This window comes from Pantherophis guttatus, chromosome 3, assembly GCF_059756535.1.
Source record: "Pantherophis guttatus breed Tessera chromosome 3, ASM5975653v1, whole genome shotgun sequence".
NCBI lineage: Eukaryota > Metazoa > Chordata > Lepidosauria > Squamata > Colubridae > Pantherophis > Pantherophis guttatus.
The window spans coordinates 118529453-118555704 of NC_142065.1; the positions used below are offsets into that span (position 1 = coordinate 118529453).

The following is a 26252-nucleotide window of genomic DNA, read 5'->3' on the forward strand; positions in this document are numbered from 1 at the left end:
TCTGTTTTTCCTTATTGATCACTATTCATCTTTGACCCAAGCTAATTTCTCTCAACCAGCTAAAACTGCCTGTTTTAGGTCTTTTTTGCTCAGAACATTTTCCAATTATCTAGCTTGTGCAGCCTCTCCCACTTTCCCTGTGCCAATTTCAAAGAAACTGGGGAAAGAACCAGCTCATAGTACATGGCAAATGTTGTTTGCATTGATTTTGTTGGTTTCTACACAAATCTATCTGAAGATTTTGTACTAATGGAATTTGACTCCCATAAGAATTCCATAAGAAATCAAGATAAATGTTGGATGAGTTATAGAGAAATATTCTTCCTGTTTTAGTGGATAATGAAAAAGTATCAGATTTTGGGGGGTATTTGATAAATTGAATGTTATGACTTAAGCAGAGAATTAAATTTTCAGAAAAATTGGGATTATTATGTAGATTTGATGAAGAGTATATGCCAGTGATGGTTAACCTTTTCGGCACTGAGTGCCTAAACTGGAGTGTGCGCGCATGCAAACAGAGGTTTCAGAGGCTGGAAAAAAAGCAAGGCACAGAGCTCACAACCAATGAACCTGTTGCTAAACTTTACCTCTGGGAACAGCTGATTGGGGGTATTCTGAGAGGCAGATCCACCAGCCAATCAGCTTTTTTCTTATTTTCCACCCCAAAAACTAAGGTGCGTCTTATACTCTGGTGAGTCTTTTACTCCGAAAAATATGGTATATGCTGGATTGAGTTCCTAGAATACAGGTTGCTAATGAATGCAATAAATATGATGTCCTCTAAGAATATCCAATCACACAGAGATTGTGCAGATTGGGGGGCCCATGTAACTGAACAGATTGATACTGAAAGGTTCAACTAATGTAAACATGTTATATTACAGTAGGTTATGTTGTTTATGTTATCTTTAAGCCTCTGGTGTTCTATTGGATTCTGAGCAGCATTTCTGCCCTTTGAATGCCAGGGTCCTAATTTAGATTTGCTTCTCTTCAGCATGAAGATGCAAAGTATAGAGGTGCTCTAAAAGTTACAGCACTGTGACTATGATAATGGCATATTTTGAAAAAATGGCGATAACAGGAAGGAAATTACACTTTAAATTACAAATACAATGTTATGTAAACTTTAATTAATACAAAGGATACCTCTCACACCATAGCAACTCAGGTTATCTGAACTTGAAATCTTAAGTGAGGGAAAAAGAAAGCCTAGTAAGGAAACATAAAAGTACCTCATTGAGGATTTGTTTAAACCAAAAAAGGAAAGTTGTAAGATGACCAAATATAAAAATTCATTGCACAGGGCACCAGAGCCTATATTTAAATAGATACTTAATTTATTTTTATTTATTTTTTTAATGGCTAAATTAAATGAATTTCAATTGTATAGTAAAAATAGTTTGCTAAAATATATATCTAAAAACTGCAGGAAATGTTTGATGAATGTGTTGGCCAAGAGAAGCATGGGTTCAACTATTATGTTTATGTTTATGTTTATGTTTTATTAAATTTGTATACCGCCCTACTCCCGAAGGACTCAGGGCGGTGAACAGGCACAGAATAAAATACAGAAATACAAAAGTTAGAAACAATTTAAAACCAAATTAAATAATTTAGCCCAAGACAATTAAAATCCCAATAATTTAAAACAAATTAAAATTTCAGTTTAAAAATTTAAAAGAAAGGGGAGAAAATTAGGCCAGGCCGGCTTGCTGGAATAGGAGGGTCTTAAGAGCATGGCGGAAAGTGCGCAGATCCGGGATCCTCCGTATCTCCGGGGGGAGCTCGTTCCAGATAGTAGGTGGCCCCACAGAGAAGGCCCTCCCCCTGGGAGCCACCAGTCGACACTACTTGGCTGACGGCACCTGGAGGAGCCCCTCTCTATGAGACCGTACCGGCTGGTGGGAGGCTGTTTGTGGTAGTAGGCGGTCCCGTAAATAACCAGGTCCTAAGCCATGGAGCGCTCTAAAGATGGTAACCAAAACCTTGAAGCGCACCCGGAAGACCAACGGGAGCCAGTGCAGCTCGCGCAGGAGAGGTGTCACACGGGAGCGCCATGTTGCTCCCATAACCACCCGCGAGGCCGCACTCTGCGCCAGTTGGAGCCTCCGGGTGCTCCTCAAGGGGAGCCCCATGTAGAGAGCATTACAATAGTCCAGGTGGGAGGTGACGAGGGCATGAGTGACTGTGTGTAGGGAGTCCCAATCCAGAAAGGGACGCAACTGGCGAATCAGGCGAATCTGATGAAAAATCCTCCCGGTCACGGCCGTCAAGTGCTCTTCTAAAGACAGCCGTGAATCCAGGAGGATGCCCAAGTTGTGAGCCCTCTCCGTGGGGCCAGCGATTCGCCCCCAATAGTCAGTGATGGCGTCAACTGACTATATCGGGACGTCGGAAACCACAGCCACTAGGTCTTGGATGGGTTGAGCCTGAGCCTGTTCCTCCCCATCCAGATCCGCACGGCCTCCAGACACCGGGACATCACTTCAAGGGCATCGTTGGGGTGGTCCGGGGTGGAGATGTACAGCTGAGTATCTTCAGCGTACTGAAACCACCTGAAACCATGGATGATCTCGCCCAGCGGCTTTACATAAATGTTGAACAGAAGGGGTGAGAGGACCGACCCTTGTGGCACCCCACATGAGGGGCCTCGGGGTCGACCTCTGCCCCCGTCAACACAGACTGCAACCGGTCGGAGAGAAAGGAGGAGAACCACCGTAGTACAGTGCCCCCCACCCCTAACTCTTCCAACCGGTGCAGCATGATACCATGGTCGATGGTATCAAAAGCCGCTGAGAGATCTAATAGGACCAGGACAGAGGAGCAACCCCTGTCCCGAGCCCTCCAGAGATCATCGACCAACGCGACCAATGCCGTTTCCGTGCTGTACCCAGGCCTGAAGCCTGACTGGAACGGATCCAGATACGTCGTTTCATCCAGGTACTGGGGGAGCTATCGTGCAACCACACTCTCAACAACCTTCACCACAAAACGAAGGTTGGAGACTGGATGATAATTAGCCAACACTGTTGGGTCCAGGGAAGGCTTCTTGAGGAGAGGCCTCACCACCGCCTCTTTCAAGGCAGCGGGGAAGTCACCCTCACCCAATGAAGCATTTATAATCCCCTGGAGCCAGCCTCACGTCACCTCCTGGGAAGCCAGCACTAACCAGGAGGGGCACGGGTCCAATAAACAAGTGGTCGCGTTCAGTCTGCCCAGAATCCTGTCCACGTCCTCAGGGGTCACAGGATCAAACTCATCCCAGATAACATTCTCAAGACCTGCCCCAGTCCCTTCCCCTGAGACTATCCAGTCGGAGTCCAAATCTTCCCGGATCTGAGTGATTTTGTCATACAGATACTGAACAAAATCCTCGGCTCTACCCTCCAAGGGGTCCTCCCGCGCTTCCTGGTGGAGCAGGGAGCGGGTCACCCTATACAGGGCGGCCGGGCGGTTATCTGATGATGCAATAAGAGCAGCAAAATAGCTACATTTCGCTGCTTTTATCGCCACTAGGTAATTCCTAATATAAGATCTTACCAGTGTCCGGTCCGATTCTGAAAGACTGGGCCTCCAACTACTCTCTAGGTGTCTTTTCCGGCGCTTCAACTCCCTCAGCTCCTCAGTGAACCAAGGAGCCAAATGAGATTGGCGCCGGGTCAGAGGCCGCAAAGGCACGACCCAATCCAGAGCTCCAGCGGCCGCCCTATCCCAGGCGGCCATCAGGTCTCCAGCCGAGGCGTGTGCCAGAGCCTCAGGAAATGGCCCAAGCTCCATCTGGAACCTGTCAGGTTTCATCAGGCACCTGGGGCGGAACCATCTTACCGGCTCTGCCTCCCTGCGGCGGGGTGCAGCGGTTCGAAGGTCAAGACGAAGGAGAGAGTGAGAGGAGATAATACTATCAATTATTAATAGACATGCACTTCTCTAATAGTAACAGTACAGGTAATCCTTGACGTACGACCACAACTAAGCCCAAAATTTATGTTGTTAAGTGAGAAATTTGTTAAGTGAGACTTGCCCCATATTATGACTTTTCTTGCTATCTTTGTTAACTGAATCACTGCAATTGTTAAATTAGTAACACGGTTGTTAAGTGAATCTGGTTTTCCCATTGACTTGGCTTCTCAGAAGGTTGCAAAAGGTGATCACATGATGTTGCAACTGTCATAAATATGAGTCAGTTGTCAAATATCTGAACATAAACCATGTGACCATGGGGATGCTGCAATGGTCATAAGTGTGAAAAATTGTTATGTTTACTTTTTTCAGTGCCATTGTAACTTTGAATGGTCACTAATGAACTATTCATTGTAAGTTGAGGACTACCTTTATAGATTTCATATATTTTATTAATGATATATTTTATAGAGTATTCTTGCCTTCCTTGTGGATTTTTTAGGAAGCTTTGTGTGCAGCATAATATCAAGGAAATTTATTTTGTTTGCTGTTTAGCTTAGATAATAGTCACAGTTCATATAATGGTCTGAGCTCAAAATAATACCCTGCAACTTACTGATTTCTTGATTTAAGAAAGGTATTTTACTTGTGTTTCAATTCATACACAAAAACTGGTCACTAACAGTGCTTAAAAATATTAACACTACTCCACTTGTTCACAAATGTACAAAAAAATAATAGATTTACATTCAACTACTAAAGCTTAATGTCCACACTAGATAATAGTTGCATTGACATTTACATACATAAGCACAGAATAAATATTTTAGGATGCTTATAAGAGCATGTTGCATACATACAGTACTTTAATTTTACATAATAAGCAATAATTTGAAGGGTCAGAAATTCATAAAATCTTAGAGAAACTAAACCCAAGAAGATCATGTAGGCAAATACATCAAGACACTGAACAGAGCTAGCAGATTAGTAAAGTTGCTTGGTGAGAAAGAATTTTTTTCCACTTCCCCTGATTATTATTATTATTATTATCATTATTATTATCATTATTATTATTATTATTACAAAAGGAGTGTACTCAAAGTGCAGAATAAGGAAAGCAAAATGAGAGTAAGAAAATCTTGTATTTCTTTAATGCATGCAAGAGGCAGTCCCCATTCCCAATCTAGTGACCTGATATAATAAAGCGGTGATTGCCAGATATAATACAGTGTTTCAGGCATTTTTTCTAAAGCACTTTATTAGCAGCAATTATATTTTCTAATGGCTGTAAATTTACTTCGGTTTGGGAGTAAAGGACATAATATTTCTTCATTTACAGCGATTCTCCCTTTATAAATATATTAAATCACTAATAGCATGGATAAGACTACTTCCTTTTATATTTTTGCATATGTTTTATGGAAATACTCTGATATTTTCAGAGATGCTATGTGCAAAGGAATGTTAAATAGAGTGGAAACAAGGACATAAAGGAAACATCACAGTCATTTACATTCCTGAGATGTCAGCCCTTAATTCCTTTGTTAAACTCTGAGAGCTTGTCAGTATGGTGGTTTCATAACAGCCTTGGACAATGTCCCCAGAGGGACATTCAGTTATCTGGATTGTAGACACTTCTATCCACACAGCTGCACACAAGATGTGAATAAGGAATCCCCACTCTCCAAAGTTACTTATGTTTTTTTTTTCCAAGAGGGAGATTTTCCACACATCTTGTTTAGCTCTACAGTAGCGAGTCAAGGATATGGGAGGTTGCCATGCAGACGTTCCCTGAGGGACATCCTTGCTAGGAGATCAAAGGCCTTGTTGCGGCAATATGGTCAATGGCTTGGAAGCAGACATATCTCATGGTTTCTCATATGAGTTGTCTGAGTTAAACTTGTTTTTTTGCTGGAGTGTGCATATAAAATATAGAAAAGCTTGCGCTCACAACATACATGGATAAATCTGATGGAATACAAAATAATCACAAATTTAAAGTAGATCCCCGGGCACATTGATTTAACAAATAATTTGTTCATGTTTTGCGAGTGCTTTTGCATCATATTAACCTGACCTTGCATCACTTAGCCAGCCATCAGTGCACCGGAGTTTTCAATCAGCTACAAGGTGCACAATAACAAAACTGTTTAACTCTCCACTCCCATATATGTCATCAGGATAGGGTTACAGACTCCAATTTTGCTTGGGCTATGTTGTGAAAAAATTCTTTTCCAGAGGAGGAGAAAAGAAACAGATCTGCTTTTTTATAATCTGAAAATAAGCCAGGGTGGAGAAAAATAGTTAATGTCAGGTGTGATAAAGCTTTCAAGACAAAACCTGTCAAGCAAAAGACATTGTGAATTCCCTGCAGTATTTTTGAAGTCTTGCACATACAGAAAATTAGTTAACAGTAGGAAGAATTTGGGAGTTGCTACATGGGAGAGCTCTTCTAAATTGCAAAAATTGGCTAAATTGATTGTTCAGTATAAACCCTTCACTGATCACTGTTGTCAGTAGTGCTGTTGGTCTTTTCTTTTTTATCCTGAGCCTTGTTTCCCTTCTTTTTTTTCTTCTTTTTCTTGGTCTCTTCTTTCTTGCCAAAGGTTATGAAGTCACTTTTATCAGTTTGGCTATTTGGTGGATCTTGACGAATGGAGATGATGGCAGGAGATCCTGGGATAATGAATTTGTCTGGCAACTCACTTGGGCCTGGCTGCTTGGAATTGCCAGGCCCATATTTGAAAGTCCAGCTGTTGCTGTTCACACCAGCTCCCACTGGAGGGGACACTTCACCAGCTTCAGGTTCTAGGGGAAAAAATAAAATAAAATACAATAAAGCATTAAAATATTCAGCTAGAAATATATGCAGGTAACTTGCATCTGTTAGTATTATGTTCTAAGAATTATTTCAAATAAGGGTCAAAATGATGTTACAGGTACATATCAAGTTTTCACAGGTGGGATTTATCTTCTCTAATCAAAAGAAATCACATTTCCTTAATGTTTTTTCAAAACCCTGGAAATCTACAACTTGAATTGCCAAATTACAATTAAAAGTAACATTTTTAATTTTATATTTATATTGATTTTATATTGAAAAAAACCCACCTCATGCATCTATCAAATTGGATTCTAGCCCACAAAGGCTTGTGTCCAATAGGTTGAATATTATGGCACGTTAAAACTACCTCACAAAGATCAAAGCTGTTTCATTTGAATTATTAAGAGCTGCGGTGGTGCAGTGGTTAGAGTGCAGTACTGCAGGCTACTTCTGCTGACTGCTGGCTACCTGCAATTTGGCAGTTCAAATCTCACCAGTCTCAAGGTTGACTCAGCCTTCCATTCTTCCAAGGTTGGTAAAATGAGGACCCAAATTGTTGGGGGCAATATGCTGACTCAGTAAACCACTTAGAGAGGGCTGTAAAGCACTGTAAAACAGTATATAAATCTAAGTGCTATTGCTATTGCTATTATTTGTAATCTTACATAGCTGATTAGTTAGAAATCAAATCAATATAAAATGGAAGACTGAAATAAGTGCAATTATTTGCCTTAGCTCCTTGTGCTTGACAGACTTGGATTAAAACAAAAAGCTAAGTAGTTGGTCTATTGTTTATCATTAGGCTATAAATGGGGAGAAATTAATTCAGTTTGCATCTGTACATTTTGAACTAGTACATGATACAAACATGCTTTATTCCCCAGTGTTTATACTTCTCCAATTTTTGTGATGTGGTTCTCTGATTTTTTTAAAAATATACATGTATGCTATTTTGCTGGATTATAAGAATGGAGGGTGGGAATATACCATTATTCTGGCATATTGTATATAATTCCGCCCAGTGACATGAATGGTTGGGATGAGCAAGATGAGAGAAGAAAAATGGAGCCAAATGGAGACCCAAGAATGAATGAGAATGATGATTATGTGACAAGTATTCGCTTAGAAAAAGGAATATTTATTTCAAACAGTGGTTTAAGCATAGGTCTACTCAAACATACAAATAACAATGAAATGGAGATGAATCTAAAAACATGATTTATTTGATTGTTTTTAATAAAAGAATGAAAAGATACAAAGATGATGAGAGATTCTGAATGTAGGACAGATCATCTTTTGGGCTGTATGAAATGTGAGTCTTGTGGGATTAAAAAAGAACACAGAAGTAAAAAAAAGAATACTGTAAAAATAGAATGACTGCAGGAAGAGAAAATACAAGTCCTGTGTGTGGGAAAAAAATTGCAGAATGAATGAAAAGTGAAAAAGAAACATGGAAGCTGCATGGAACAGAGTGAAATGTGTGTTACAGAATTGCCACAAAACTACATGAATGTGCTAATGAGAAATAAGAAAAAGGATGGTTTTCTGATCGTTATAAAGACATGACTATAATATTTAAAAGTTTGCATTCCTCTTGTAAGAGCATAATTGTAACTAATTCCTCTGTAACTAAATATATTTCTTTTTGTGTTTTAATATGAATTTCTACAGAAATTCTTTTGTAATATAACATTTAATTTTTGCTAATATTACTTTCCAGAGTCCAGTGTTATTGAACTTGATGAAATTGCTCACAATAGCTGAGATCACTGCTCCTGCTTTTATGTGCCAACAACACAATTACTTTAGTATAATCTTTTTTAAGTGGCAGATTCTAGCTAACTACTTTATTCACAGAATCAGCAGAAAAGGTGAGGGAAGAAAGATAGGAGAAGGCAAGGAATAAAAAAAAAAACAGGATAGAAGATGAATAGATGTCGCAGAATAGATAGGCTCTATGAAAATGTAGTTTGTTAATTATTTGTTTTGAAAAAAGTACTAATTGGGCAAAAATGGGCAGCAAGACCTCTATGTCTTTTTGTGGCTACTTTATGCTACGTAGTTTCAATTTCTGCAGCCCAGCCTTGAAACCCCACCCTCAAGATGGCTGCTTATCAAAGAAAGAGCAAAGCATGAAGCAGAGGGTTAGCATTGCACGATTATGGGAACAATGCCAGAAATAGATTTTTTTCCCCTGCTGCTCTCCCTCCCTCCTGAATATATCTCTTGGGGATGGAACAGGGCATACACTTGTCATCTCTGCACAATCCTAAATCCAGTCTGTTATTTCCTAAATAAGGTGAGGCTGCAGCACAGAAATTCTGTTTCAGATCCCTCTGGTCTTCTATGAATACCTTTCTCTGTTAAAAAATTGAGCTTTTCAAAATCTGAAAGACTCAGGAACCATGTATGGTAACATTCCAAGCAGATATATTCTTTAGTTCATTGATTTTATTCCAGAATGCATGTCTCCACATCTTTTTTCAAGTCATTACATCGTATTCCCTTCTCTGTCTCTTATATTGTTGCTATAGCTCCAAGAGGCTATCACCTTCTTACCAAGCTACATCTAGAATTATATTAGGTAAAACCATAAACCATTTAAATATATGCCAATATAAAAGGCATTTTTAAATCACAGAGGCAGTGGTGAGCTGTCAGGAAATTGCAAGAACCTGATTTTCCTATCTTTTCATGTTATGCTGGTTGCTGTTTTTTCCTCTGGTTGATATGATGAATATTTATTGTTACAGAGAAGTCATATATTGTCTGCATTAATTCTGAAAAGCTTGCAGAGCATAAACATAGCTGGGAAATGTGTGTGTGGTACATGGGCAATATGCAAATCAGTGAATGACTTTCTCTGCAAATATTAAAATAGTCTGACTTTTTCTCTGACTTTTCTGGATTAAATTATCCATAAAAACTGGTTGCATATAAAAAAAGTAATAAACATTGCAATTGACAGAAAAGAAGCTAAACGTATTATGCTGCAATCTTATCACCCAGCCTTCCTAAAAAAGAGGAGCCTTTTTTTAAGCAGGTACTTTCTTCTCTGTTGTGATCTCATGTCTTGTTGCCTGAGTGACAGATGCCCTGAGGTCATATAGCTGTTTATGGGATTACAGAGAATTTATCCTCTGTAAACCATCTGGGTCAGCTTTCATGGCAAGGATGCCAAAGATTAGGGCCTGCCATCAGTTAGGTTTTTACTGTCCTCGGTGGGATGCTTCAAATAATATTTGAAATAGTATCTAGAATATTATGAAAATAATATTTCTGAACAGTTTCCAAGCCTCTCCTTACCTCATTCTCTCCAAACAAAATGTTCTGCTCATTATTTCATATTAGCAGCGTGCATTGGATTGGAATGCATTAGATTGGAATGAAGCTTAAGGTTCAAACTAGAGTGGCTTCTTTGGCACAGATTTTTATTAGGCATCATTCCATTTCAATTCTGCGGTTACAGAAAGGTCAGTTATTGTCAAGCTCTATATGGTGTTCAAAGAGGGGGAGAATACAAACTGAAAAGAAAAACAGTTTCTCTCAACCAAACCTTCTGAAATATCTGAATTATTGCTCACCCTAGGAAGCTATTATCATAGTAAATTCATTACACTCTGCTTAACAGTAATTATTACAACAGAGATTTAGATTAGACTTCTAAAGCAAGTGCTTCAATACTTCCATAATGATTACTTTATAATTTGAAGTACTTATTCTTTTCATATTATTTTATTTATATTCTGTCTTTATTATTTTCATAAATAGCTCAAAGCAGGGAGCATATCTCCTATTCCTTACTCCTATTTTTTTAACAAAAATGGGGGAGCTGAGAGTGACTGGCCCAAGATCATCCAGCCACTTTAGGGATTAGAACTTCAAGTTCTCTGGTTTCCAGCCTAGTGCCTTAAATGCTAGAACAAACTGGCTCTCTTATTTAGCAGAATTGGTCCCTTACAATTTGCTCTTTCCTGCAAATTTCATTCCATTATGATAAAAAAAACCCAGTCCCTGAATTTTTCCCATGAATAAATTAGATCTCTATAATACTTATCACTAAAGTCTCTAGGTAGGTAAATGAATTCTGCATCAGTACTGTTCAATATCTTCATAAATGATTTTGATGAGGAGATAGAAGGGGAACTTGTCAGATTTACAGATGACACCAGGCTAAGGGGAATTGCCAACATTTTAGAAGATAGACTCAAGAGAATCTAGACAGACTTGATCATTGGGTCCAATCCAACAAGATGCAATTCAGTGATGAGAAAGGTAAGGTCCTGCACTTAGATAGGAAAAATCAAACATACAGGTATAAAGCAGATGGTACCTGGCTCAGCAGTAATAACTGTGAAAGGGAAAGCCTCTCTAGGAGTCTCTGGAGGCTGGGGACAGCAAAAAATGTCACTTCCTGTCCAACTGGAAGTTGGGAAACGGGCTGTTTCTGGCCTCCGGAGGGCCTCCGAGGGGGTGGGGAAGGCCGTTTTCGCCCTCCACAGAATCATAGAGAGGCTCTGGAGCCAGATGAGAGAGAAAAATGGGCCTACCAGGCCATCGCGTGCCGGGAGCAGGGGGGGGGGGGTCATGCGCATATGCACAGGGATGGGGCGCGTAGAATTATGGGTGTGGGCATGTGCGTGTGTGACCCCCCTGCAACCCCTACTGGCACATGATGGCAAAAAGGTTAGCCATCACTGGTCTAGCCTATCGAAGAGAAAGGTTGGTGTTACATGATAGCTGTCTTCTAGTACTTAAGAGGCTGCCTCCAAAGCACCTGAGGGTAGGACAAGAATAACAGATGTAAACCTATCAAGTAGAGATCCAACCTAGAACTAAGGAGATATTTCCTGATAGTGAGAACAATCAATCGGTGGAATGGCTTGTCTTCAGAAGTTATGGGTACTCCATCATTGGAGATTTTTAAGAAGAGATTGGACAGCCATTTTCCGGAATGGTATAGGTTCTCCTGCTTAAACAGAGGGTTTGAGTAGAAGTCTTTCAAGGTTCCTTCCAACCATGCTATTCTATGTTCTATGTTCTAATAAATTTCAAAGACCGTTAAACAGATGTGTAATTAAATGAAGCAAATTTCTAATTCTGTTTAATGATTTTAATTCAGAATTATTAGATATTTTGTTCTGATGTTGTTCACAGTTTTATAATTCCCTGGCTTTATTCCATCACCTCATTTATATGGTGCCAATAAATAGAAAGAACCACAGAAATTCTGAAACTCATAAGTGCATTTTCAAAAGATGCATAAATAGCATATCAGTAAAATTGCCTCAATTAAAGAAAAGTAGAGTATAACATGCTAGATCTAACTTCCCATATTATTTCCAATGACAACTACTGACAATTTGGCTTAAAAGATCCAAATAAGACATTTTTAGAACAACGGTCTTTATCTTGCCTGATCAAGATAAGGCAACTGTTTAATTGTTCTTTGCAATCATTCAGCCAATATTGGTCCCAGTTTAGCAGGAAATAAAAATGGTGGAAGGTGCAGAGACAAATGACTGATCCACACTTTGCACAAGAACAGGCCACCATTTTGAGAAGGCAGACATGGATAACATTCTCAGCCTGCCCCTAGCCCAGTAAGAAGGCAATATTTACCCAGTTTTCTGGCTTCACATCGAACAGTATTTTTTATCCTGAAAGGGTCCCTGAAAGGATTAGAGCATATACAGAGGGTGCCTAACTTGACCTTTGACAGAGCTCTGAGTTATATGCCAGAAAATGTATTTCTTTCCCCTTCTAAGGTCCATTGTTTTCAGAGCGCTGAGAAAAATAATGAGGTTTGATTTGATATGAAATAATGTTTCTATAGCAATGATGATCTGTGCAACCTGTGTGAACTATAAGAAGTTTGGAAAAGTTTTTTTTGCACACCTGCTTTTCTCTCTCTGCCTGCTATTTTAGGTGGGAGACTAAAATGGGTCACCCAGTTTTGCTTTCTGCAGAAAATAAAAACTGATTATCAGTAGCCTCATGTTCAGAGTTTCATTGGACTTATCAGATACTGAGCTGAATTCAAAAACCTTACAATCCTCTGCTGACACAAGCACAGCAATTTAGTTCACCCACTGTACTTCATTCTGTCCTACACAAATCTCCTTGTTCAATGGTGGGATTGAAATAATTTAACAACTAGTTCTTCCTAATGACTGGCTGGGTGGCATTGCTGGGGGGTTATGTGACTGAGTAGGTGTGGCCAACCTTATGTCACTTATGTGGGTGGTGCCTGTATGGGCCAGGCGGGATTGGGGAGGGAATCCAGGGGTCTCCGGTGGGTGGGGCAGGAGCAGGGGTGGGTTCTAAATTTTTTTACTACTGGTTCTGTGGGCGTGGCTTATTTTGTGGGCGTGGCTTGATGGTCATGTGACAATTCTTTAGGATTTAGCAGAGGTACTGGTCTACCAGGCTTTTAACTGGTAGACCAGTAGCCCAAGACCCCCTTGGAATCAACCTGCAGCCCTCCCCTGCCTCCTAAGGTGGTGGAGCATGTGGTGGGGGGATGCTTTTCAAGAAGTCACAAGGAGGGCTGAGAGCTGGTTTCTGTCCCACCAGTAAGATTTGGTCCAGAACCAACCCCAACATGAAGGTCTTTTATTTGCTCCTTGTACTCCTTGTCTTTGCATTTTTAACAGGTAATAAATTAAATTTCTGATGACATAAAAATAGCTCATAACTCACCTTTCTAGACAGCTATTATCATGTCTAAAAGCAACATACGTTTCTCCATCTTTTGTCTGGAGTACCATTTAATCCAGAGCCTTTTAATTCCAGAAGTCCAAGTTTAAAGAATGGACTTCTGGAATTAAAGCTCCATTTTTTAGCTAAAACTTAATTCACACCTGTTAGTTTTGCTTGAGCAGTGTGAAGAGTTGACAGTGTGATCCTCCAAAGGTTAGAAAAATATATCATTGATTTTTCTTTGGCATTTAAACTAGATAACCAATGTGAAAAAGTGCATCAAGGAAGGACTGGAAAGCCAATTTTTACTGAACTGTATTGGGTTTTCTGTTTTTATTTGAATAAAATGAAAAGAAATCAAATAGTGGTACCTAGTGCGAAAAAGAGACGAAATAATGGGTCATTCTCAACACTTGAATTCTCTACACTTAAAATATCTGGAAATTATTATGGTTAAGTGAATTTTGCCCCATTTTATGATTTTTCTTGCCATAGTTCAAATCAAAGATTTGATAGTTCAAATCAGAGATTTGATAGTTCAAATCAAAGATTTCTGAGACCAATGTTGAATACTTAAATTTCAGTAGTTACCAATCCCAGTCTTAAAATGAGTTTAGAATCAGTGGGAGTCACTGATAACAATGAACTAACTAGCTACTGATAATGAGTCCAGTCCTGCCTTTCTTTTCCTTCTGTCCAAGTTTTGCAAATACTTTTTCCAGGTATATGTTTTATTCCAAAGTATACAAACCATTAGGGAAAAAATGGGTCTTCCAAGCAATTTTAAAAGACACTGTCAGAATGACTCTGCTCTCAGCCCCCCTTGTGGCTCCTTGAAAAGCATCCCCCCCCACATATGTAAATGAAAAGAATAAGCTTAAAAATCCTAGCCTTTTAAAATTGAAAATATGGAGAATTGGGAGGATGAATATGAGACACTAAGGGAGATGTTTCAAAAAGTAAGGGAGGCATTTAAAGGAAATAAAGAAGCAGAGAATTGGTTAGCTTGCAAAAAAAAGAAAGAGAAAAGATGAATGAGAAGCAAGAGAAACAAGGAGATAATATTGAAAAGGAAATAATTGAAAAAAAGATAAAGATGATTACACTGGATTCAATAGAAAAAATGGAATAAGATGAAATATACTGCTAATAATTAAAAAGATGAGGGGAAATTTTGAGAAATACACTTGATAAATGAAAGAAAGACCGGGGACTCCATAATGGAAAATATAAAATTGAAAATGAATACAGCAATAGAGAGGGATGAAGGAAGGAGAAGAGAGATGGAAGAAGGAAGGAGAGAGAGGGAAGGAAGAGAAGGGAGGAAGGAAGGGAAGGGAAATTAGAGTAGGAGTGAGGGTAAAAGAGGGAGGAAGAGAGGAGGAGAAGGAGAAAGGAAGAGGAAGTAGGGAGGAGAAGAAGGGGGAAGAGAAAGTAAGAAGGAAGAAAAGAGAGAGGTGGTAGGTTTGAGGAGAAAGATTGCTGTACAATAAAAAAGATGAAATGGAAGAAAAGCAACTCCAAACAAATATAAAGATATTAAGATTGTTTATTATTATTATTATTATTATTATTATTAATAATAATAATAATAAATAATAAATAAACAAACAATAATAATAATAAAGATATTAAGATAATGAATTGTTAAACTTTAAAGAATAAAAGAGAACAAATATGAATAAATAGCAATAATTAGAAACACACATCCAAACATACAATGTATTTTCTTTGAACAGAGTATTTGGCCGGTTCACAAATTTAAACAGTGTTTAGTCATTTCAATTAAATTTATAATTTCTATATTTCCTTTTTGCCATATTTATTCCTCATCTATTTTTTTAAAAAAACCAATATTACGCTTCATACTCATCTCTAATCTTAATCAAATTCAATTTTTCCCTTCTATTCTATATTATACCCCTTCCCATTGTCATCTATTTTTATATCCATCCTCACATTGGTTAATTATGTAATATTACAGTTGTTTAATACAAATTCAACATTTTAATATAAATCAATTAGTTATATAACTATCTTTTTTGTATATTAATCAATGTGAACATGAATATTCCTATTATTTCCATGCAATCCAATTTCTTACAAATCAATTAATTATATTTACCAATAATAATAAACCAAATAATTTCCCACATATATTCCTCCAAACCATAACTTAACCATTTCTGCTTTCAACACAATATACAATTAATAGTATCTCAATTATTACAATTCCCTAGTTAAATAGAGCTATTTTTCTTTTGTGTTTTAAAATCTTGAACTCTCCTCTTTTGCCCTAAATTTCCCATTGTTTGCACCTACCTTTTTTGGTGAGGAAAAAGAAAAGAAATCTGACTCTGCCTAATTTTCCAACGTTGCAGCAAACAGCAAAGCCAACAGCCTGCTTTACTTTCAGTTTCGTGTTCAGCTTGATTTGCACAAGGAGAAAAAAAATCTGCTCCAGCAATTTAGCTCTTTGCAGCAAGCAGCAGAGCCCTGCGCAAAACAGCTGAGAGCAAATCAGCTGAGAGTCGGGAGGCCGATCTACTCAACGGGCTAATTAGCCTATGCTGAAGTTGAAAGGAGTTGTTTTTTCTTGCTGTTTGCTTGCAAGGAGGTAACTGCACAGGCCAAAGGGTGCCCACTTAGTGCCCCACTGCCGCCCCCTTTTGCCTCTAGCGCCCCCCTGCCACCCCCCTTGCCTCTTACCACCCCCCTAAGGCATCCCAATGCCCCCCAGGGAGCGGTACCGCCCATTTTGGGAACCACTGGTCTACTCATTTGTTTTCTTTTAACACTGATCAGCTGTAGGGTGGCCCTTTGAAGCCCCGCGGCAAGAGTTTAAATAGTTTTTTCCCCTCTAGCCAATCAGCTGGGACTCAGGAGGCAGCAATAGATTGGGAGTGGGGCCAAATAAACGGTAAGAATAACAGGGGGAGGGGAGGAGGGGTGCCTAGAACCGGTTTGGTGACGTCATATCGTCACCGCTACTGGGTCGGCGGAACCGGGAGGAACCCACCACTGGGAGGGAGGGCAGAAAGAAAGATCCAACCTCTGTGTGTGTGTGTGTGTGTGTGTGTGTGTGTGTGTGTGTGTGTGTGAGAGAGAGAGAGAGAGAGAGAGAGAGAGAGAGAGAGAGAACACCGCTGCCAGCCCTGATATAAGTCTCCAAGATTGGATCAGATCTCTCTCTCTCTCTCTCTCTCTCTCTCTCTCTCACACACACACACACACACACACACACACACTCACACAAACACACAGAGGCTGGATTGGAGATATATATATATATCCCTCTCTTAGAAAGTCTGCTAGGCTGAGGGAAAGTGCATGTGTTATGGCATGTTGCAGATGCCCCTCGCTCGCACCTTTGCCTGGCTTCCCTCCTCCTGCTGCTTGCGCTGTCCCTCCCCAGTCTAGCTTGACACAGGTGGAAGCTCACAATTGCTTTTTCCAAGCCCACTGTTGGTGAAGCTGGGCGCCAGTGAGAGCTGGCTTTTTGCTAGGTTTGTCCTGACACCTGGGCAAAAAGCCAGCCCTGACCAGTGCTCAGCTTCAAATGCAGACCTTTCGCCTGCATCAAGCTAGACTGGGGAGGGAGAGCACAAGCAGCGGGAGGAGGGAAGCCGGGCAAAGGGGCGAACGAGGGGCATCTGCAGCACTCCATTCCACTGTCTCTCAGCTTGCCTGCAGCTGCACCAAACAAGCACCAGCACAGCACATCAGGATCGCCTGCCCCTCAATGCCTCTGCCTCCACCTGCTGCTGGTACCAACAAACAGAAAAAGATGATCAAAAGTCATGCTGCCAGCTGCACGCGATTTGCTCCATCACCCAGCTAAGAAGGCAGAAGGTGGAGCTGTGCACAATGCCCACAAAACCTTTCCCACTCCTGCTGGGTTAACGTGCAGCTCCTCGCCTTCACTCTTGCTCCCCCTTGCTCACAGAGCCCTCGTTGCCGCCCCCAACCTGGTCCTCTTTTGACTCTTTGGTTCTTCTGCAGCCAGAAAGGAGGTCGTGCTTCACTTTCAGCACATGGTGCTCTCCAAGCACAGCTGTGCTTGAGGGGTGTAGGCAGCACTTCCCCCAGCCAGGCTTGTGTGCCAGGCAAGCTGACCCTCCAACTTGCAGAATTGGCAGAAGCAGTATGTTTCAATTCCTCAGAAGCTGCATTTTTGGCACATGGTAGGATTTTGAGGAGCTTCATCCTCTTCTGCACAGAGAACTTATTACAGGTAGTGAGGCCTTACAGAGGGCGGAGGAACGCGCACCAGTTTCCTTTTCATGGCAACCAGCTAGAGTGCTGGGTGTGGGAGAAGAGAAAGAGAAATCCTCTTGATTCCTGTGCATGTCTTTTCTCTTTTCACTAAGTTTAAACGTGTGTGTGTGAGAGAGCTGTTCCCAAGAAGAAATACGGAGATTGCTGTGTATTTTCAGGGCAGCAAGAAGACTCAGGAAGAGCTCCACTATACACACATACACACACACACACACACACACACACACACACACACACACACTCATACATTTACACAATGAAAAGTGAAAAGAGATGTATTGGAATCAAGAGGATTTCTTTCTTCTCCAACACACCCGCACTATGCTGCTACACATTGATCGGAGCAGGCCTCCCCCCACTTCTGAAAAGGAGACACCATGCATGCTTCCATGCTTCGAATTAGCAGTATTTGCACTGTCCCAAGAGGTGGAAATGCCAGAGAGGCCAGCGGGCAAGGCCGGTAGTTGGTGAGGGCTCTGTGTCCACCCACACAGTCAGGTTGTGGGAGACCCAGGGCAGAAAGACAGCCAAGCCTTGCCATGTCTCCCACCCAGGCGGCCCTTTGACCGAGCACAGCGGGCCTGGAGCTGCTGGTCTCCCTCTCCCACTGTCAGCCTTACCTTCTCAGGCCAGGTAAGGAGTGGTTGGCTGGGCCTGGGAGGGGAGGGGCAAGGAGCGGCCATCTGCAGGCCACCATCCACAAAGAGGCTGCCTGGGCAGTCGCAAAGGGCGAGCTGCAGCTCGTGGATCATGGCGCTCCACATGGAAACCAGCTCGCCTGAGCCCCTCTTCGCAGGAGCCCCAACGAAACCCCTGGCCTCCTTAGGACAGAGCCGGCTCTGGGTGCTAGACTGGCCCCCTGCAAAGCCCATTGTCTGCTGAGGAGCCCAGTCAAGGACTTGCCCGCTGCCCGCTGAGATGCACCTGGACTCCCATTGATGAGATGGGGTCCTTCAGGCACTTAGTGCCTTGTCAGAGCTGCCTTGGGCTTTTGCCTGCACGGACATTGCTTGCTTGGAGGGGGCTGGTAGGCCGGCTAGAGGAGCGCTGAGATGCCAAAATGGCTTCAGGAGAGGCCAAATGAGGCGAGGAGTGCTGGGGAGGGGCAGCCAGTGATGGGATCAGCTGGTTCGTCAAACTGGGCCCAAAGTTAACAACCGGTTCAGATGAACAGGGCTGAACAGGCTGAATCCCACTTCTGTCCCTGTTCCAATTGGCTGGCTGGAAAGGCTATGCTTTGGGTAGTTTCATTTCATATTGTTTTTTTTTTAAGTCAAGGTTTCACTGCTTTGCGGAAGGCCAATAGGGTGGGGGTGGTCCGGACCTCAGGAGGTAATTGGTTCCAGAGAGCCGGGGAGCCACAGAGAAGGCCCTTCCCCGCGGGCCCGCCAGCCGACATTGTTTAGCTGACGGGACCCGGAGGAGACCGACTCTGTGGGATCTTACTGGTCGCTGGGAGCTATGTGGTAGAAGGCGGTCTCAAAGATAGCCTGGCCCTGAGCCATATAGGGCTTTAAAGGTAATGACCAACACCTTGAATTGCACCCGGAGACCAATAGGGAGCCAGTGCAGCTCGCGGAGAATTGGTGTAATGTGGGTGTATCTAGGCGCACCCACTATAACTCGTGCGGCTGCATTCTGGACCAACTGTAGTCTCCGAACACTTTTGAAGGGTAGCCCCATGTAGAGCACATTGCAATAATACAACCGTGAGGTGACAAGGGCATGAGTGACTGTGAGGAGAGCCTCCTGATCCAAGTAGGCTCGCAATTCATGCACCAGACGAACCTGTGCAAAGGTCCCCCTAGCTACAGCTGTCAGATGTTGTACCAGTCTCAGCTGTGAGTCTAGAAGGACACCCAAATTGTGAGCCCATTCTGAGGGGGGCATTTTCTCACCTCCCAGAACAAAGGATGGACAATCGACATAGTCTTTAGGGGGCAATACCCAGAGCCATTCGGTCTTGTCTGGGTTAAGTCTGAGCCTGTTGACTCCCATCCAGATCCTCACAGCCTCCAGGCACCAGCACATCACATCTACTGCCTCACTGAACTGACGAGGGGTGGAGATATACAGCTGGGTATCATCAGCATATTGCTGATATCCCACCCCGTGTCGTTGCATGATTTCACCCAGTGGTTTCATGTAGATGTTAAATAGGAGGGGAGAGAGGACCCCGAGGCACCCTGCAAATGAGGGGCCTAGGGGGTCGACCTCTGTCCTCCTACCAGCACCAACTGTGATCGACCAGAGAGATAGGAGGCGAACCACCGCAACACGGTGCCTCCCACTCCTAGCTCCCTTAGTCGCCCCAGAAGGATACCATGGTCAATAGTATCGAAAGCCGCTGAGAGGTCAAGTAGCACCAAGATAGAGGAATGACCCCTGTCTCGGGCTCACCAGAAACCATCCATCAGCATGACCAAGGCAGTTTCCGTGCTATAGCCAGGTCTGAAACCGGACTGAAAAGGGTCCAGATAATCCGTTTCATCCAATGACCGCAGGAGTTGAAGTGCCACCACCTTCTCTACAACCTTTCCCACAAAGGGTAGGTTAGAGACTGTACTGTACTATACAATACAAATAACACATATACTGATAGCAATAATAATAATATAACAAAATAATTCTAACCATATTTATAATTATATTCGCTTGTTTATGTTCCTATTAAATATATTGGCATGCATATAATTATAACCAACATTCATATTTTACTTAAACATAACAATACTTTCTTCATCTAATTTCTACCTCTTATCTCTAATCATTGATAAAACCTATTCCATGTTAAATAGTATTCTGTGTCTCCTTTATCTTTTATTTTCAATGTCAATCTATCCATCTCTGCACAGTCCAATATTTTCCGGATTATATTTTCATCTGGTGGAGTGTTCTCATTTTTCCGATATTGTGCAAATACAATTCTCACTGCTGTCAATATGTGTAACAATAAGTATATGATCCCTTTGTCATAATTTTCTGGTATTATACCTAACAAAAATATTTCTGCTTTAAAATCTATGTGTTGCTTAATCATCTTCTCCAACCATGTATGTATTTTTGTCCAATATTTTTTTGCCTTCACACATGTCTACCACATATGATAATAAGTACCTGGAGTCTGATTACATTTCCAACATTTGGCGGACATGTTGTTAAACATTTTTGCTAACCTAGCCAGTGGCAAATGCTGCCTGTAAAACATTTTGTAAAAATTTTCTTTATATGTAGTAGCCATTGTCAGTTTATAGTTTCTATCCCAAAGCTTTTGTCATTTGTCTAATTCTATCAAATAGCCAAAGTTCTTTGCCCATACTATCATTGTTTCTTTTACTTGTTCATCTTCCATTTTAAAATTTAGTAAATAATTATATATTTTCCTTATCAATTTTTCATCTGTCCTTATTAACACCTTGTCAAGTATTGTTGGTTCTTTATAAAAATCCCATGTTTTCGCATCTTTGTCGTATCTCAATTGTATTTGCAGGTGTGGCCACCAAGCTAAATCCACCCCTTGGTTTTGTAATTCCTGTTTTGTTTTAAGTTCCCCATTCTCATTTAAAATGTCTTTATAAGTTACATTTTTCCCCAAATTAACAACATTTGGATGTATCAATGCTTCCATTGTAGAGAGCCAGACTGGTATTTTCATTTAATTTTGTGACTTGATTTTTTCCCCATGCTAAAAATAAAGCATTCCACACATAGTGTCTTTGAAAATATCTGTGTGCCATGCTCCTTCCATACCATAAAAAGGAATGCCATCCTAATTGGAGATCATATCCCTCCAAAAATAGTAATCTTCTATGCCTCATATTTATCCATTCTTTTACCCATGTAAGTACAGATGCCTGATAATATAGTCCCAATCCAGTAGCCCAAAGCCCCCATGTCCTTTAAAATCCTGTAACATTTTTGTTAAGTTCTGGGTGAAGAATAGAGGTGAGGCCGGAGTGATTTCTAACAGTTCTTTATTCAATACTGCCTATGAGGCAATAACACTCCCTGGCTGACACAGCTCCTTTATATGAAACTGATCAGCCAAACAACCAATTAGGAGAGAGTATTTTCCCATTCCAACAGAGGACCAGAATGAGAATTTCAACTGACAACTATTACACTATATACAATACATAACACCCCTCCCCACCAAGATGGAGCATTATGGTGATCAAATAACAATTTAATATATGTAGTCTTTTAGGTAGGCAGGGTGGCGATATGTCCATCCTGACCTACAAGGTTCCGTCTCAAGACCAGTAGCTCTGGAGCCTTGTCTAGGCGGAGTGGCTGATGCTGCTTCAGGTGCAGCTTGTGGCAGCAGCAAAGGCTCAGTCAATGGTGCTTCTAACACAAAGGGAACCAAGTCAGTAGGCATCTGTGCCACACCACAGTCCCTTGTCAGTACCATTGTTGTTGGCGGCTGAGTTGGCATGTCCTTAGCTGGGGTTGTCTCTGGTGCAGTCCATTCTGGCTGGTGGCAGATGGTGGTTCCAAGGCAGCCGTGCAGTTGGTTGATGTGGTGGCACCACAACCTGCCATCTTCAAGCACCACCCTGTAGGAAAGTGGCCCAATAATGTCCACTACCCAGGCAGAAATCCAGGAAGGGCCTCCAGCGTAGTTGTGGGCATAGACAAGGTTACCTGGTGAGAATGACCGGAGCTGGCTGGTTGAGCCTGCAGGAACCTCCAAGGAGTAGCCCGGGTGCAGCCGGTCCAAGTCGGTCTGCAGGTAATGACCAATTAGGAGTTTGGTCAGATTCCTGTTGGTGATGGAGTTTGGTGTGATGTGCTGGACCAGGAGATACTTGGCTATCCATGTTTGGCAGTTCCCTGGGCCCATCCTTGCCAGTGCTTCCTTTGCTGATCGGACCATCCCCTCAGCCTGCCAATTGCTAGCAGGATGGAATGATGCAATCAGGGCATGACGAATGCCATGACCCACCAGGAACAGCTCGAACTGTGGTCCACCCACAGCCTGCGGAGCTGGCAGCAGAGTCAGACAGCGATGAGGCTGAGGAAGAACATGGGCCAGTCCTGGAGGCTGGGGAAGGCCTGGATGAGGGCTCTATGTCAGAGACAGAGATGGGACCAGGGCCATCGGGGAGTGATGTGCGGACTTCAGAGCCTCCAGAGGCTGAGAGTAGAGAGGCAGAGGAACAGGAGGAGTCTGTTCCTAGTGCATGTATGAGAAGAGCTACCAGAAGGCAGGAGCAGATAAAGCAGAGAGGACGACTCGGGAGTAGGGCCAAGAGATGATTGGCCCCTCCCATAAGGCTTAAAAGACCAGCAACGGCTCTTGGCCTCTGCCAGAAAACAACGTTGATAGAATTGGTTCTTGTTTCACTGTTGGTGTCTTCTGCTTCTGAACTTTTGTCAAGAAAAGCCTTTGGCAGTTTGCCTAATTATCTCAAGGTCAGATGATAAATTGTGGAATGGTGTTTTGAAGAATTTGCTTTAATTTAGTTTGGACTACACTGAGAATGAGTTAATTCTCAGTTGTTCTAATAAAGTCTGTTTGTTTTTGAACTGTTTGTATTTAATACTAACTACTTGGGCCTGGGTCACAACAGTGAGCTATGGCCCATTGTCCAAAACAAGGACGTCTGGCAGTCCATGGGTCACAAACAGCCTCTTAAGGGCCTTGATCATGGCATCAGAGGTGGTCAATGTCATGAGTACCACCTCAAGCCATTTTGAGTAGGCATCCACAACCACCATAAAGGTCTATCGATGGAAAAGTCAATATGCACCCTCAACCAAGGTGTCTTGGGTGCTTCCCACTCACGTGTTGGAGTAGATGGGGGGGAGGTCTGGCCTTGACTCTTGGCAAGGCTGACAAGATGCGACCCAATCAGCAATTGCCTTGTTTAAGTCAGGTCATCAGACATAACTGCGGGCGAGTGCCTTCATCCACACGATGCCTGGGTGGCCTATATGAAGAGCTTCCAAAACTGACCATTGCAGCCTCTGGGGTACCATCACATGACTCCCCCAGAGTAGGCATCCCCATTGAGCGGATAGCTCATGTTGCCAGGTGTGGAAGGGAAGGGACTCTGTGCTGACTGGCCCCTTCAGCTACCTCCTCCACACCCAGTTGAGCACTTAGGTGATGACATGGTCCTTGGTGGAGTGTGCAACAGTCTCTGATGCTGTAATGGGGCTGGACAGCAGGTCTTCAGTTAATAAAATAGATGATGCTGGAGCCGGATCCTCCAAAACAGTCAGGAGCACGCATTGGCTGAGGGCATCAGTGTGGCTAAGTGTCTTACCTGGAAGATGCAGGAGGCGGTAGCTGTATGCAGCTGGGAACACAGTCCATGCAGCATGCGAGGGGACAAAACTTGTGGCATTTGGCGGTCCCCAGTGAGCAGGCCCAGTAGCGGCTTGTGATCAGATTCCTGGATGGCTTAGAACTTTGCCTGTGTAGGGTGTAACCTAGAGGCATTTATAAGGTAGCCAAGGAACTCTACCTGTGGAAGAGCGATCTTGCACTTTTCTTAACTTTGAGGCCAACTTCCTGGAAATGGGTGAGTACTGCTCACAGACAGTCGAGGAGTTTGGCGTTGTTGGCTGCTGACACTGAGACATCATCGAAATAGGGGATGATACCTGGGATGCCTTGCAAGAGACGCTCCATCAGGCTCTGGAAAAGTCCCGGTGCTCGTGGATAAATTGGCTCAAAAATCCTCTTAATCTGTCTGCCAATACTGCCGCAAATAGGCTTGGGCAAGGTACAGTTTAGGGAAGACCTTACCCGCACCCAGAGAGTGCAGCAGATGTTGGACTACGGGCACAGGGTATGCATTTTGCTGTAACACTTTATTTAATGTACATTTATAGTCTGCGCAGATGCGGATAGAACTGTCTGGCTTCACAGGGGTCACAATTGGAGTCTCCCATTTGGCGTGATTGACAGGTTCCAGGATTCCTTGGCTGATGAGCTTGTCAAGTTGCTCATCAACCTTTGAGCACAAGGCAAATGATACTCTTTGCGGCTTCATTTGGATTGGAGGAACCTGGGGGTCAAGGTTGAATGAGATCGGTGTGCCCATATATCTGTCCAGGTTTCCGTCAAAGACATCTGCAAAATCTGAGATTAAGGCCTCGATATCAGAATCACTGATGGAGTTGATGCCTGTGATTTCCAGACCCAGGGAGGAGAACCAGTCCAGTCCTAGGAGACTCAGTAGGGAGCCGTCCATTACGAGCAGTTGTAGTGGGCTGAGAAGTTCTTGAAAGATACTCTAAAGATGCCAGTTCTGATGACAGGAATGCTGTTCCCTGGTAGTCTCGGAGGTGAATATGGTTGAGTCCAACTGTCTTTTTGATATTTTTGGCACCAATCTCTTTAGTGTGCTCCAGGAGATGATGGTCATTGAAGATCCCGTGTCACCTTCATGTGGCAAGGGAACCCCTCAATCAGAATGGTGAGATGGTCCTTCTTACAAGAGGAGAGGCTGGCTTGACGGATGACTGCTTCTGCCTTGCAGGTGCCTCTGGAGATGGTGAAGCAGTCTTCTCCATGATTCTGTTGTCTTTTCTGCATTCTTTTGAGGCAAGTTTCTGGGCTCACAGTGGTAGCTATCGGTTGGTTTGCATGACGGACCCTGGCCAAATGTCCTTTTTTTCCACATCTTTGACAGATGGTGTTCTTGAGCGTACATGCCATTCGCGGGTGTTTGCCACCACAACCAACACATGCAGGTTGCCTCTTTTCTGTGACCACATTCCTCCCCTTGGAAGATTTGAGGCAATAGACATCATCGTCCTCATCTGCTGATTCACCATGGTTACTGTTGTGACCCAGGCCCACGTAATTAATATAAAATGCAAAACAGTTCCAAAAAACAAACAGATTTTATTAAAACAGCTGAGAATTAACTCATTCTCAGCGTATTCCAAATTAAATGAAAGCAAAGTCCTCAAAACATCATTCTTCAGTTTATCTCTGACCTTGGGATAATTAGACAAACTGCCAAAGGCTTTTCTTGGCAACAGTTCAAGAACAGAAGACGCTGACAAGAAAGAAATACAGCCAAACACGAAGCAAATCTCTCAACCACAACAGTTACTATCTTCATGGTGCACAGTGACTAGTTTCCGTGATGCTGGTGGGCTGTTTGATTTTTTAATCTCAGCTGTTGACTGATTGGACATCTCAGCTGCTTGTGCCTCATCAAGCGTCTTCTGCAGGGTGAGGTCTGTTTTTGCAAGGAGGCGCCATTGTAGCTTGGTGTCCCTCACACCACAGACCACTCTATTCAAGAGAGCATCATCTAAGTCCCTGAACTTACAATACAGGGCTGCCTTTCGAAGGGTGGCAACATATTTGTTGATGGATTCACCTGCAGCCTGATTCCGATGATGGAAGGCATGTGGACATGCAATTCACAAAGGTTTGGGCGCATAGTGAGTCCATACCTTGCTCTGCAGCACATCCCATGGTGCAGACTGAATGGCCAGTGGAGCGTGGAGAGCCCTTGCCATCTCAAAGATCTCTGGGCCACAGATATTTAGGAAAAGCGCCCTTTTCCTGTTATCA

The 26252-nt window shown here is 42.6% G+C and overlaps 1 protein-coding gene across 1 annotated transcript in view; it reads right to left on the reverse strand.

Annotated features, from left to right (window-relative positions):
• Positions 1–4519: 4519 nt before the first annotated feature.
• LOC117662297 (uncharacterized) overlaps positions 4520–26252 on the reverse strand; it is a 270416-nt gene continuing 248683 nt past the window's right edge. The window contains exon 7 of the mRNA XM_087890722.1: positions 4520–6708. Within this exon, the coding sequence (XP_087746848.1) occupies positions 6398–6708 (311 nt within the window). The 3' untranslated portion in view covers positions 4520–6397. The remainder of the gene's footprint in view (positions 6709–26252) is intronic.